Source organism: Euleptes europaea, chromosome 3 (genome assembly GCF_029931775.1).
Source record: "Euleptes europaea isolate rEulEur1 chromosome 3, rEulEur1.hap1, whole genome shotgun sequence".
NCBI classification, from domain to species: Eukaryota; Metazoa; Chordata; class Lepidosauria; order Squamata; family Sphaerodactylidae; genus Euleptes; species Euleptes europaea.
The window spans coordinates 109,276,396-109,291,715 of NC_079314.1; the positions used below are offsets into that span (position 1 = coordinate 109,276,396).

The 15,320-nt window shown below is 45.2% G+C and overlaps 1 protein-coding gene across 3 annotated transcripts in view; it reads right to left on the minus strand.

The window, feature by feature from the left end:
• Positions 1–796: 796 nt before the first annotated feature.
• The window catches only part of LMO3 (LIM domain only 3), a 101,155-nt gene continuing 86,631 nt past the window's right edge, over positions 797–15,320 (minus strand). For all 3 annotated transcript variants that reach the window (XM_056846236.1, XM_056846235.1, XM_056846233.1), the window contains exon 4: positions 797–931. In XM_056846236.1, the coding sequence (XP_056702214.1) occupies positions 826–931 (106 nt within the window). In that variant the 3' untranslated portion in view covers positions 797–825. The remainder of the gene's footprint in view (positions 932–15,320) is intronic.

A 15,320-nucleotide genomic window follows, 5' to 3' on the forward strand; every position in this document is an offset into this window, starting at 1 on the left:
CCGTGCATAAATGACCATTGATGGATTGAGTAGGAGGTAGGAGCCTGCAGGATGTCTACTGAGAAACCCAGAACATCAGTCAGCAATGGCTGCTGCTACAATTAGAATCCAAAGTTAAGCACCAAAGCCTAGATTTTATATTTTAATTGCAGAGTTAAACAATGCACTTAAATAGATCCCGTTGACATCAATGGGGTTTAGGAGTGCTTAGGTTTGGCTGGATCTAATCTGAGAGTCTAATCGTCAAAAGCATCTGAGAAGCTTCTTCAATAGAGAATGATGGATGGGATTGGCTCTGAATTTCTTTTTTCCTTTTTACTAGAAAGAATACAGCTCTTTCAAAATAGCTGGTAGATACAGAAAGCAAAAATATACAATAAGTTTTGGACACCGATTGTACTAAATGCAACGATACAAATAAGCAAACGGAAAACACAAATGGTAACACAATAAAACTGTATTACATTTGTGCTTCAAATATTACAATACATTATATACATTAGTCCAAAATAAGCATCTCATGCCAAATGACACAAAAAAAGGGGGAAACGAAAACAAAAGCCCCCAAGCGACAAGCCAAAAGAAAAAGACCCCCCCCCCCAAACTCCAGCAGTATGTACATTATCTTTTAATAAACATTCAACTGTGAACTGGTGCAATTTCCACGACATACATTTGCAGTCCGCCTCCTATGTCACATGATCATCCTGCCTCCCTATATCTACGCTATTCAGTAGGTTCCGCCATTGTTTCTTATACATGTTGAGCAAAAAAAAAAAAGGGGGGGGAATAGTGCTTCAGTATTCTTTGCGATGAAGAACTGGATCAGCGAACTTGGGGTGCGTAACCTTCTTTCATTAAACCCTCCTCATAGTCTGTCTGGCAGAGGATCATGTTGTTCTTTAGGAAAAATTTGTCTCCCACGCAAAATCTGGAAAGGGGAACAAAAAAAAACCACACGGTAATTTTTATTTACATCTGCATCGTGGTTTTCCGTGTAACCAGCCCCTATTGCCAAATCAGGAGATGTGCTCCGACTTGGGCTGAAAAGGGCCAAATATTTTTTGATGGAGGAAACCAACCCTATGGCGTACCATTTGGTCTCCTGCATCCTTTCAAGTTGTGTTAAGTTTTTGCACAAGTTGAGGACATGACCTTTGCCCCACAATATTGAAATCAATGGCTCACGGCCCCAGTACTCAACAACGAAAATTAACGACTTAACAATTATATAGAGTTTTAGACAGTTCAAGGTATCTAATGTGTGTCATCATGTAATAATTTTTGAAACCACCATATATTCCTATTATAATGGGGATGAGGCGAAAGGCTTGTCGAAGGCAACCTTGTGAGTCTGTGGAACAGGCAAGATTTGAACCAGGAACGTACTGTTCTGTAGCCTGCAGTGCCATGCTAAGCAGAGTTACAACCTTAAGAACATAAGAAAGGCCCTGCTGGATCAGACCAAGGCCCATCAAGTCCAGTAGTCTGTTCACACAGTGGCCAACCAGGTGCCTCTAGGAAGCCCCCAAACAAGACGACAGCAGCAGCACCATCCTGCCTGTGTTCCACCACACCCAAAATAATAGGCATGCTCCTCTGATACTAGAGAGAATAGGTATGCAGCATGACTAGTAGCCATTCTAACTAACAGCCATGAACTAACAACCTTCTAAGTCCACGGAAGTCAGTGGATTTAGAAGGATGTAAAATCTGCTTAAGATGGCGCTGTCAGTTTCTTAACTACTATGCTACACCAGCAATCTAGGAGAGCAGACCAGGATAATATTTGCATTCCTTGGATAACTGTATGGGATTGTGTTGGCTAGAAATGGAGAATTAGATGTCAGAGTTAGACAAGGGTACATCACAAGAGGCAGCTTAAGGGCAAATGTAACCCACCTTTGGACTGTACAAATGGACCGTGGGAGCCTTAGAGGTCAGAGACAGCTTGCACACCTCCAAGTCTCTCCCCTCCCCAAATCCTGCCCTCCTCAGGCTCCACCCCCAAAACTGCCCGCTGGTAGCGAAGAGGGACCTGGCAACCCTACTCCTGCCATTCTTTGCAAGCACACTAAGAAAAATAGCAAAATGGTGAAGGTTGCACAATGGTGCAGAGGATTCCTGTTTAGCAAAGTCGGGGGTCTTCCTTTCACAAGACTGTGATATCATGTTACTTCCTGTCCCACGCTACCACCTGGGAATTAAAGGTGAGTCCTGGGTCTGAGCTGGAGGAACGTGTAGACAGCAGAGGGCCTATAACATAAAGTCCCCCACCAAAGACTGCTAAGCAAACTTCATAGTCACGGGATAAGAGGACAAGTCCTCTTATGGATTGAGAGGTGGCTGAAAAATAGGAAGCAGAGAGTAGGAATCAATGGTCAGTTCTCCCAATGGCAGGATGTGAGCAGTGGGGTGCCTCAGGGATCTGTGTTGGGACCAGTGCTTTTCAACCTGTTCATCAATGACCTGGAGTTGGGGTTAAACAGTAAAGTAGCCAAGTTTGCAGACGACACCAAATTATTTAGGGTGGTTAAAACAAAATCGGACTGTGAAGAGCTCCAGAAGGATCTCTGCATACTGGAAGAATGGGCATTAAAATGGCAAATGAGATTCAATGTGAGTAAGTGTAAAGTGATGCATATTGGGACAAAAAATCCCAACTTCACATATACACTGATGGGATCTGTGCTGGCAGCAACAGACCAAGAAAGGGATCTTGGGGTGGATAGCTCAATTAAGATGTCAACCCAGTGTGCGGCTGCTGTAAAAAAGGCAAATTCCATGCTGGCCATAATTAGACAAGGAATAGAGAATAAAACTGCTGATATCATACTGCCCTTGTACAAATCTATGGTGAGACCACACTTGGAATACTGTGTACAGTTCTGGTCACCACACCTAAAGGATATTACAGAGCTTGAGAAGGTGCAGAAAAGAGCAACCAAAATGATTAGGGGACTAGAGCAACTGTCCTATGGGGAGCGGTTAAAACGCTTAGGGCTGTTTAGCTTGGAAAGAAGGCGGATGAGGGGAGACATGATAGAGGTCTATAAAATTATGCATGGTTTGGAGAGAGTGGACAGGGAGAGGTTTTTCTCCCTCTCCCATAATACTAGAACGAGGGATCATCTGCTAAAGCTGGAGGGTGAGAGATTCAAAACAGATAAAAGGAAGTATTTTTTCACACAATGCATAGTTAAATTGTGGAACTCCCTGCCCCAGGATATGGTGATGGCTGCCAGCTTGGAGGGCTTTAAGAGGGGAGTGGACATATTCATGGAGGAGAGGGGTGTTCATGGCTGTTAGTTAGAATGGATACTAGTCATGCTGCATACCTATTCTCTCTAGTATCAGAGGAGCATGCCTATTATTTTGGGTGCGGTGGAACCCAGGCAGGATGGTGCTGCTGCAGTCGTCTTGTTTGGGGGCTTCCTAGAGGCACCTGGTTGGCCACTGTGTGAACAGACTGCTGGACTTGATGGGCCTTGATCTGATCCAGCAGGGCCTTTCTTATGTTCTTATGTTCTAACATCCAGATAAAATGAACGTAGGGAAGATAGGAAGAGTACATGAATGACACTGACGCTTACAGGCAAGTTGCACATTTTCATGTTTAATTACTTATATCCTGGCCCTCAAAAAAAAAAAAAAAAAAAAACCTACTTCCTGGAGCAGCTAACATATTAAGAATTTTTTTAAAGCTCCAGAACAATAAAATATCCGTTTTGGGCAAAACCCAAGCAGAACATAAAACTACACAGCCAGAAACACTGAACAGTAGTGATAACAGCAGACCTACAATGAAACCAACACTGAGGGGAAAGAGCAAACACACTTACCCAAAAAGCATGAGAAAATAAAACAAAAGTCTACCTGGCACTGGAAAGGCAACCAATCCGGTGGTAGGCAAACATCCAAAGCTGAGATTGCAAAGCTGGGGGTGCCACAACCAAAAAGGCCCTAAACCTAACCATCTTCTGGGCACTGGGTGTGTGTGTGTTGGGGGAGGCAGTTGTGAGTTTCTTGCATTGTGCAGGGGGTTGGACTAGATGACCCTGGTGGTCCCTTCCAACTGTATGATTCTAACCACTACTTGTCTCGTCTCCAAAAAAATTAGAGATTAAAAAAAAACCACGTTGGTTTGTAATTTTTGCTTGATAAAAATATTTTTAAAACAAGTAACTCATGTTAGAAACGTAGAATGCCCTGAATTTGGACATGCAATACTCAATATTTTACTGGGCCATCTCTGAGGAAATACAGAACAATTAGGCCCTGTACCACCACACCCCTAAACGCAGCCCACATCCTCATCCTCTTGGGCCTCTTTCAGGGACATGTGAATCAATCCTTTATCTGAAGGCTTCAAACAAATTCCACGCTAAGTGTGGCATTGTCTTGTCTGTGGACTTCCTAGAGGCATCTGGTTGGCCACTGTGTGAACAGCCTGCTGCAATTGATGGGCTTTGGTCTGATCCAGCAGGGCTTATGTTCTTACACGGATAGTTAAATTGTGGAACTCCCTGCCCCAGGATGTGTTGATGGCTGCTAACTTGGAAGGCTTTAAGAGGGGAGTGGACATGTTCATGGAGGAGAAGGCTACTAGTAAAAATGAATACTAATCATGATGCATACCTATTTTCTCCAGGATCATAGCAGCATGCCTATGATATTAGGTGCTGTGGAACACAGGCAGGATGGTGCTGCTGCTGTCGTCTTGTTTGGGGGCTTCCTAGAGGCACCTGGTTGGCCACTGTGTGAACAGCCTGCTGGACTCGATGGGCCTTGGTCTGATCCAGCAGGGCTTTTCTTATGTTCTTACACGGATAGTTAAATTGTGGAACTCCCTGCCCCAGGATGTGTTGATGGCTGCCAACTTGGAAGGCTTTAAGAGGGGAGTGGACATGTTCATGGAGGAGAAGGCTACTAGTAAAAATGAATACTAATCATGATGCATACCTATTCTCTCCAGGGTCATAGCAGCATGCCTATTATGGTAGTTGCTGTGGAACACAGGCAAGATACCGCTGCTGCAGTTGTCTTGCTTGTGGGCTTCCTGGAGGCACCTGGCTGGCCACTTTGTGAACAGACTGCCGGACTCGATGGACCTTGGTCTGATCCAGCAGGGCTTTTCTTATGTTCTTATCAGTATGGCAAGGCTGCTTTCACAATGGCTGATTTTTTTTAAAAAATAAGTTCTTTTTAAAAACAGGTTGGAGGAAAGGGGGGGGACACAACAAAGGCCCCCCTTATGGCATGCAGAAGAGTCTCACTAATGAATGTTTTTGCATGGGGGTGGGGGGGGGGAATGTCATATTCTGTTTGTGGCGAAGGCTCTCTCTGGGGGTGGAAAAAAAACCCCCACATTGGATGTAGCTCCTCTCAGCATTCCAATTAAACCAAAGCGAGTCACCCAAATGAACCGCTTAGCATTGATGCGGATAGATGAAAACTAGCTTCTCCTCAGCTAATTACCCCTTTTACTCTAGAAAGTATTGTTTAATTCGGTAATGGATTGCAATGTTCCTTTTCGCCACATAACTTCCCAAGCAATGACATCTTTGGACACAATTAGGAGCCGAAACAAATGCGCGCGTTGTTTACGGTAGATTTAACAACGGAGTCGCTGGGGGAATCGGCTGTATATGTATTTAATTGTAACAGTTTAACCTTCAAATAGCAATGTCTGGTGCAGCTGACCCAGTGAAACTACATATAATTACACGCGGTGACCCCCTTGACCTTCGATAGGCATGCCCCCCCATTCCCTTTTTTTTTTCTCAGTTTCTAATGACGTTTGAAGCAGAAAATCTGAGGGAATTGTCACAGAGTAAATTGTGTATTGAAAGGAGGCCTTTAATGTTTTGTGAAGTTGTGAGGTTTTAAATGGGCGCAGCAGTTGGACTGATTTACATTTGTAAAGCCCGGAATGCTAGACAAACAGCGAACCCATTTATTTTCCAACCGGGCAGCTTTGGAAATTTATCCTTATGCTCGCTAAATGGAGAGAGGGGGGAAATGGCGCAATAAAAAAGTGGATTGAAAGGAATTAGCGGTGCTCCTGGAGGAAAATTGGGCTGTTTATTTGTGGAGCCCCCCCCCCATCTCTCTGTCCCCCAGCTCGGGATTAATGCCCACTGACAGCATTTGACTGAAAATACAGATGAAGGAACAGTCCTGAAACCCTTAAGTTATTTATGGCCAAACTAGCTTCACATAAACACAAACTCTGGAGCCAGCCCCCCAGCTTATATTTATATTTCATTATATCCCACCTACATCTTAACTGAATAGAGCGTATGGAAATGGAAGGCGGCTGGGGGGAAAAGCCCAATTCTCTTTCAAGTTATATTAACCCCTGCATTTTTTGTATTGCTTCTCCTCTTCGAGAGCACAGGAAGTCAAGACTCAACGGCCTTTTGCCCAAGCTGCTTAACATTTGCACCATGCCTCCTCTCACAAATGCGTACGTTGCTGGTGGTGTGCCCCTAAGCTGAAATACACAAAACCCGAATAAAACCCACCAGAACCCCATGTATTGATTTGGAGAAAGAAGACAGTTCTGGTTCTTGTTTGGTTTTGCCTTCAAGTCACAGCTGACTTATGGCGAGCCCCGTTGGGTTTTCAAGGCAAGAGACGTTCAGAGGTGGTTTGCAGTTGCCTGCGTCCATGTCATGCCGCTGGTCTTCCTTGGAGGTCTCCCATCCAAATACTTGCCAGGGTTGAGGCTGAGAGTGTGACTGGCCCAAGGTCACCTGGCAGGCTTCCATGTCAGACCACTCTTGGTCCATGGATCATATTGGCCAATGGCAGCTTCCAAATGAAATTCTGGAAGTTCAGATTTTGTCCAGTGCTGCTCTTTTTCTATTCCTATGGATAGAAAGTCTTCTCGCTTATAAAGTGCAGCAGTAATGTTTTGAGGATACTAGAGGATAAAGTCCTCCACGGAGCCAAGTGTGGCTTGCTGTATATTGTCAGGGGGGCAGTCCAATGCATGGTGGGTGCCAGGGAGCCAGCGTGGTGTAGTGGTTAAAAGCAGCGGACTCTAATCTAGAGAACTGGGTTTGATTCCCCACTCTTCCACATGAGTGGCGGACTCTAATCTGGTGAAAAGGGTTGGTTTCCCCACTCCTACACGTTAAGCCAGCTGGGTGACCGTGGGCTAGTCACAGCTCTCTGAACTCTCTCAGCCCCACTAACCTTACAAGGGGTCTGTTGTGGGGAGAGGAAAGGAAGGAGATTGTAAGCCAGTTTGATTCTCCTGAAAAGGTAGAGAAAGTCGGCATATAAAAACCAACTCTTCTTCTTCTTCTATGGGAGTCCACAAAAAAATTAAAATAAAAACGAGGGTGCTTGAGTTCCTAAAGTTTGAGAACCACTGGATGGCTGCCTTCCTTCCTCACAATAATTCCGTTGCCAATGTCGCAATGAGAGATGAGGCATCCTCCCCTTTGTTCATTCAAGCTTCCCCAGGCCTCCCAGTAGGAGCCTATGGCTGCATGAGACAAAAGATGCTTCACCCTCAATGGGCTCCCATGGTAATGCAAACCCATTCGAAGGTCATCTGCTGCATGAGATGAGCAAGGAGAGAAAGGGGGTTCTTCCTTATGGCTTTCGTGGGGACACCACCAGTGACCTCTGTAGGCCATATTCCATTGTGGTGTAGTGGTTAAGAGCGGTGTTTTGGAGCAGTGGACTCTAATCTGGAGAACTGGGTTTGATTCCGCACTCCTCCACATGAGCGGCAGATGCTAATCTGGTGACCCTTTTCCCCCCCACAGCAGGTACTTAATCTCATACTGCCTGTGCCATAGTTTCTGTTTATCTGTGATGACTTAAGAGCTGTTGACAGACCTCTTCTCCACTAATTTGTCTCATTTGAGGCAGAAGAAGTCCCACAGTCTTGGATGGTGCATCTAAGTGAGCATCCGGCACGGGGAGGGGCTGTGGCTCAGTGGTAGAGCATCTGCTTGGCATGCAGAAGGTCCCAGGTTCAATCCTGGTGGTCGGTCGCCTTGCGACTTTTATTTTGAACTTTGACATTGCTTTATTTCATTTCAGTTGGAACATTGTTTATAAGAAGAATTGAACTCGATATTGCATATATATTGTGTGACTTAACACAATGAAATGGTCTCTTTTGTATTTGTTAGTAAAATGAACATTGATGAATTGTGAATTATATCTTGTATCATTAATTGGAGCCCATGTGCTGATTTTGTTATACAATGGCCTTATACTCTGGGCAACTTTTATTAGCTGTGGCATTTCAAAAACAAGTAGATTCAGGTGCAGCTGTCTCACGGGAGTCCATGCTGTTGCATGCACATGCAGAAAAGACTGGGGGCAGTCTATAGTAGACAGCATTAAACCTATCAGTCCAGATTTACAGTTGATCTGATTAAAAAAACAAACAAACGTGTGGCACATATTTTTCCTAAACTATTGTGGCATATTAGCAGAATGGCCAGAGGAAATATAATTAAATCCCATCCTGGAGTTTTAGATGCACTTTATGGTGCAAAAAGAAAGGTTTTCAGAGATAATAAACACAGCTGCCTGTCATCAACTTTGTTCAGCAAGAGCACAGTGGAAAGCAAATTTTAACTCCTTAGCGGTGTTTCTCCACATTCAGAAAGCTTGGGAGAAAAGGAAGGAAAGACTGATGGGCCTACCTATGGTTGCCAGGTCCCTCTTTGTCACCGGCGGGAGGTTTTAGGGGCAGAACCTGAGGGCAGAGTTAGGGGAGGGGAGGGGCTTCAATGCCATAGAGTCCAACTGCCAAAGTGGCCAGTTTCTCCAGGGAACTGATCTCTATCAGCTGGGGATCAGTTGTAATAGCAGGAGATCTCCAGCTAGTACTTGGAGGTTGGCAACCCCTTGCCTACCATAGAGAGCATGCCTCTCTGCAGCTTCTCCTTCACATGTGAGGATGAGGAGGGACTGTACTTCACGTTGTCGATTGTTTACAGTACAAGTTGCCTTAGATAATTTGTATTTCGCGTTGCTCTCTAATTATGTAAGCCTAGTCCTACGGCATTGTTCGTTGGTTGCTTTGAGGTCTAATGGCACTGCTTTAGATCCTGCGATCCGCCTTGAGTCTCCGTGAGAAAGGTAGACTATAAATAAAGTAAATAAATAAAATAAAAATAGAGAAGCAGACAGGCCAGCTCTGCTTAACCCACCTCCTCCTCACCAGATGTTCCGCCAGGCCTATGGTTGAAGACAGCAACAGTACCATCAGCGTACTGGCCTCCCCTTTCCCCTCCCTTTCCTTCCTTTCTTCCACGTTTCCTTTCTTTCTTTCCCCTGTATGTCCTAGGTCCATTGGCCCCCTTCCTGAGATTTGTAATATGGGCATACCATAAGGTTGCCAACTTCCAGGTACTATTCAAAATAGTGACCTCGTGCTGAAACTCAAGCAGAGAACAACCACAATGCAGCACTGATGGCTAATTGCAAAAAATCAATGCCACATGTGTCTTATAAATTAAATTAATTATTAAAATCGTATTTATATAGTGTATATTTCAATAAACATCAAACATTCCACAACAGTCTCTTGTGCTTATTAAACCAAAAGCATAACCAACCAAAAATCACCAACTCCAAAGGAGTATTACTGGATACTCAGAACAAGGCTATGCCTCAATTGCCTTATTAATGTAGTCCACAAGGCTGTATCATCACACAAGATGTTAATATATGGTCCATAGTTCATAAGCCAAAAGAAGTTCTGAGATGGGATTCCAGTATAGCTCCCATTTTGCCACGGGGCTTCATCTATTGGAAAGTCCTCTTGTGTGCCCATTGCCCCCCTCCCTGAGATTTGTAATATGGGCATACCATAGGGTTGCCAACCTCCAGGTACTAGCTGGAGATCTCCTGCTATTACAACTGATCTCCAGCTGATAGAGATCAGTTCCCCTGGAGAAAATGTCCGCTCTGGCAATTGGACTGTATGGCATGGAAGTCCCTCCCCTCCCCAAACCCCGCCCTCCTCGGACTCCACCCCAAAAACCTCCCGCCAGTGGCAAAGAGGGACTTGGCAACCCTAGCATACTGTCATCACTCCCTATGTAGGAAACTGGGCGGTGAAGCAGGAGTCATGGAATTACAGCATGCTTAGGTTTTTATTATGTTTTAGAAGGTTTCAATTGTGTTAAGATTGTTTTTAAGAAGCTGTTTATGTTTGATTGCGTTGGTACCTGGCCTGAGCCTGGCCTGCCTAGGGGAGGGGAGGGTATAAATAAAAGCTTATTATTAATTATTATTATTTTACTGCTCAGTCAGCAGTGTCCAACAGGTGGAGCTCAAGGTATCTAACAACTCAGGCTATATGCAGCTGTACTTACCCATGGAGCAGCAGTAGCCTCACAGAGACAGATGGATCCCCCCCCCTCCCAGTGTCCTTACAGAAATACAACCTCCGGCCAGTATCAAATGGCGAGGAATGGAAAAAAGGAGGGCTATCTCCCTTCTTCACACCTTACTCATCACCCATCTTCCTCATGCAAAAAGGAAAGTTCCTATAACCACTATCATTCAAGGTGAAGACGGAATCAATGAAGGCATCTCCAACCCACAGGATTGGAGGCATATCTGTTTCAAGAGGCATATCTGTTCTGGCTGGAACATACCAGTGGTTAAGAGCGGTGGTGTAGTGGTTAAGAGCGGTGGAGTCTGATCTGAAGAACCAGGTTTGATTCCCCTCTCCTCCACATGAGCAGCGGAGGCTGATCTGGTGAACTGGATTTGTTTCCCCTGCTCCTCCACACGAAGCCAGCTATGTGACCTTGGGCAAGTTACAACTCGGTTAGAGCTCTCTCAGCCCCACCTACCTCATGGGGTGTCTGTTGTGGGGAGGGGAAGGGAAGGTGATTGTAAGCCGGTTTAATTCTCCCTTAAGTGGTAGAGAAAGTCGGCATATAAAAACCAACTCTTCTTCTATTTAAAGTCCTTCAGATGCCAACTACAGATTTGCAGCACTGCATAGTACAATAGGCCTCTCTGTTAGGGTTGCCAGGTCCCTCTTCGCCACCGGTGGGAGATTTTTGGAGCGGAGCCTAAGCAGGGTGGGGTTTGGGGAGTTCAATGCCATAGAGTTCAATTGCCAAAGCAGCCATTTTCCTCCAGGTGATCTGATCTCTATCGGCTGGAGATCTGCTGAATTGGGATCTGCTGAATTAGCAGATCTCCTGCTACTACTTGGCAGTTGGCAACCCTACTCTCTGTTTATTGTTGGATGTCTTTGGGGAAAGCCATGTGCTTCCACAAAGTGTGATTTCCATGCCACACTTTTTACAGTGCGCAAACAATGTGGCAGAACACTTCCGTCTTTAAAAAAGGCCAGGTGGGAACCATTAAGACCATATTGTTTCTGGAATAATGCACAGGATATTGTCGAAGGCTTTCACGGTCAGAGTTCATTGGTTCTTGTAGGTTATCCGGGCTGTGTGACCGTGGTCTTGGTATTTTCTTTCCTGACGTTTCGCCAGCAGCTGTGGCAGGCATCTTCAGAGGAGTAACACTGAAGGACAGTGTCTCCGAGACACTGTCCTTCAGTGTTACTCCTCTGAAGATGCCTGCCACAGCTGCTGGCGAAACGTCAGGAAAGAAAATACCAAGACCACGGTCACACAGCCCGGATAACCTACAAGAACCAATGCACAGGAGTATGCTTTCTTGCATAATAGTGCTTGTGCCAAAACAAGTGTGAGTAGGGGGGTGGGAATGGAATCTGACTCGAAACCTGCACACCGCAAACAACCCGTTCATAAAATGAATATTTGGAAATCAGTCTCTCAAAGACCCAAACTGATCGCAAAGAGATTTCAGCACTCACATTTTTTTTATTTGAGGAAAGAATCTGAATTTAGTTGTAGTACCTTGCGTTTGGACTTAAAGGACTGGGCCAGCTTTAATTTGCAACCAACAACAGTGCACACTATCCAGTAGCAAACTGTCATACTGTATTGGAAATCTAAGGTGGTGGTGGTGGGGGAAAGAGAGCTGTACTGTAGTATTTGACGCATACACTCCTCTATTGCAGACTAGCTCTCTTCACTTCGGAAAAGCAAGCGAGACGTCACTTGATCTTATCTTGTTATCTGAAAACATTAAGAATCTTTTTATACCATTTTTTTTTTAAAAAGCTCATCATGAATACTCAATCTGTGTGCGCTCTTTCGTAACTTTCCCATTGCAGTTCCTGTCATGAAACATCTACCATGATGTAGGAAAATCTCTGGCTGGCTTTCTGCTGTTGTTCTCCTTCTGTATGCTAAAGAAAGGTCGCTAGAGAAAACTCCTGGCTGCCCGGATGCCAGGACTTTAAATACCAGGAACTCCAGATTCAGAGCCATCTCAAAATATTAGATAACTGGTCATAAATAACCACATTTGTATCCTTCCTTTCATTCATGGAGCTCAAAATGTTGTATGTAGAGCCTATCAGTTGCTAGTAGGACTGATAACTCCGGGTTGGGAAATTCCTGGAGCTTTGAGGGTGGCGCCTGAGGAGGGCAGGGTGTTGGGGAGGAGAGAGACCTCAGCGGGGTATAGTACCAAACAGTCCCTCCACCAAAGCAGTCATTTTATCCAGGTGAACTGATGTGAATATGAGTTTTGATTTCGGGAGATCTCGAGGCCACACTGGGAGGTTGCCAATCCTAGTGACTAGGACCAGAGAGATGAGATCCCTATACTGCCCTGATAATCACTAGGTATATCTTTGGGCCAGTCACACTCTCTCAGCCTAATTTACTTCACAGGGTAGCTGGGAAGATAAAATGGAGAAACATGTAAGTTACTCAAAGAAGGGAAGGGGTTAAGTATGCTGCTGATAGGTACTGATCCTATGGTGTGGTGGTTAAGAGCGGCGGACTCTAAACGGGACAACCCGGTTTGATTCTCCAATCCTCCACATGAGTGGTGGATTCTAATCTGGTGAACCGGGTTCAATTCCCCACTCCTCCACATTAGGCCTGCTGGGTGACCTTGGGCTAGTCACAGTTCTCTCAGAACTCTCTCAGTCCCACCTACCTCACAAGGCGTCTGTCTGGGGGGGGCGGGGAAGGTGATTGTAAGATGCTCTGAGACTCCTTAAAGGTAGAGAAAAGCTGGGTATAAAAATCAACTCTTCTTCTACCATTACAATAAACCAGTGAGTTATGTTAAGCCAGGAAGGGAGCAACCTCAACGAAGCAGTCTCCGCTGGTTACGTGGCTATTATCCATAGTTTTATATATCGAACCATGCTTTCATCCATATTGCGGGTCTGGTTCGTTTATGTGTGCGTGCATGTAGAAGAAAACATTCGCCCATCGGACCACGTTTTGCCACCATCTCCTGTTCTATGGGTAAAAAAACCCCCCGAAACAAAACAAAATCATCTGCCTTGCTTGACTGATAAAGATGAGCTGACTTCTTGCACTAAAGAAGTTTGTCTTGTACGGGATGCAGTGACAAGACAATAACTAAGTGCTAATTGTGCATAACCGGCGCTTAAAGATATGCAGCCCCATTACGGCACGCAATAAATGAAGCGAACAACAAGAACGTATTAGGCGCTTTTAATAATGACACCAGAACAGCGGTTTGGAGCAAAAGGGATGGGAAAGGCTTTCGAGTTTCAATTCGGGAGCCTGTAATTATTTCTTACTTGAATGGATTCTACTGGTAGGGAAAGGCTGACCTTATTTTGCATGCAGACTCTTTAGTTCTGCACCAAAACAAGGCTGATGTATAGGAACTGCAAATGGCCCTGTAACTTCTAATTGCTTTGCATTATTACATAGCTTAAACAGTGGTTATTACTTGTCTGATATTTTAATTTTCTGTGCAACGTGATGAAAAAGGTCAATTTGGCTTTGTTTTAGAATGTAATTGTAGAAAGCTATAATTATGGCAGCTGCGCAAATCACATCGCATGAGGGATACTCAACTGTAAAAAAAAAAAAAAAGTTACTACAATGCTACCCAACAAAGAAGAATGGCAAAGGCTGCTTCTCCCAACACAAACTGCAGGACCTATTCACAAGACCCTCTACGTGTTACGTGTGCCAAGCAAATGCTGCAAAAAGTAGCACCCCTGTATGGTCAGTTTTTAAAAATAGAATAATTTTGTTTGAACAATAATAACAAAAAAGAGAAGATATTTTAATCATCTGCAGGCTTGGTGCTTATGCTGCTTACATGGCACATGAAGCTGCCTTATACCATTGGTCCATCAGCCAGTACTGTCCTCTACTCAGACTGGCAGTGGCTTTCCAGGGTCTCAGGTAGAGGCTTTTCACTACTGCCTGATCCTTTTAAACTGGAGATACTGGGGATTGAACCTGGGACCTTCTGCATACAAAGCAGAGGCTCTTCCACTGAGCCACAGCCCCTCCCCGAGAGGGAGTTCACGTGCGTTTATGAACTTGTGTGTGTTAAGTGCCGTCAAGTCACAGCTGACTTATGGCAACCCAGTAGGGCTTTCAAGGCAAGAGACTAACAGAGGTGGTGTGCCCTTGCCTTCTTCTGGATAGCGACTCTGGTATTCCTTGGTGGTCTCCCATCCAAGTACTAGCCAGGACGACCCTGCTTAGCTTCTGAGATCTGACAAGATCAGCCTGTGCCCTCCAGATCAGGGCATTCGTGCAACTAGGAACACAAATAAATTATATGTCAACCTGAAACAACAGAATCAACGTGAGACAAAACTGTAATGGATTCACGATGTAAAGACATCTGCACAGACATCCTTAGACCTTTGCTCTGACTGTTATTCAGGGATTCCCACAGTCAGAGCCGCCGACTGTTGTTTTGTTGTGCTTACAGGGACCGGGGGCTGGCAGAGCACTTGCCTTGCATGCAGAAGGTCCCAAGTTCAATCTCATTTCTAACTAAAAGGATCAGGTAGTAGGTGATGTAGAAGTCCTCTACCTGGGATCCTGGAGAGGTGCTGCTAGTCATAGCAATCAGGCCGCGCCGCCGCCAAAGGAGAATGCCCCCCGCCGAAGGGAGAAAAGCTGCTCTTACTTGCAAGCCCCGTGGAACTGCTCCATAGCATTCCACGGAGTTACGCCACCTACAAAGGTGGCATAAGTGCAAGTAAGGGCAAAGGGGGCATTCCAGGACTGAAAGATCAAACAAACTGTGATCAACAGTCAATGTTTGACTAGACAACTGACCAGCATGCCACCCCTTGGTGGAATTCACTCCTGCTACCCTCTATCAGGCTGTCAGGAGGCCGAGCTGGCGCCCCAGGGCCAGCGTGGTGTAGTGGTTCAGAGCAGTGGTTTGGAGCGGTGGAGTCTGATCAGGAGAACCGG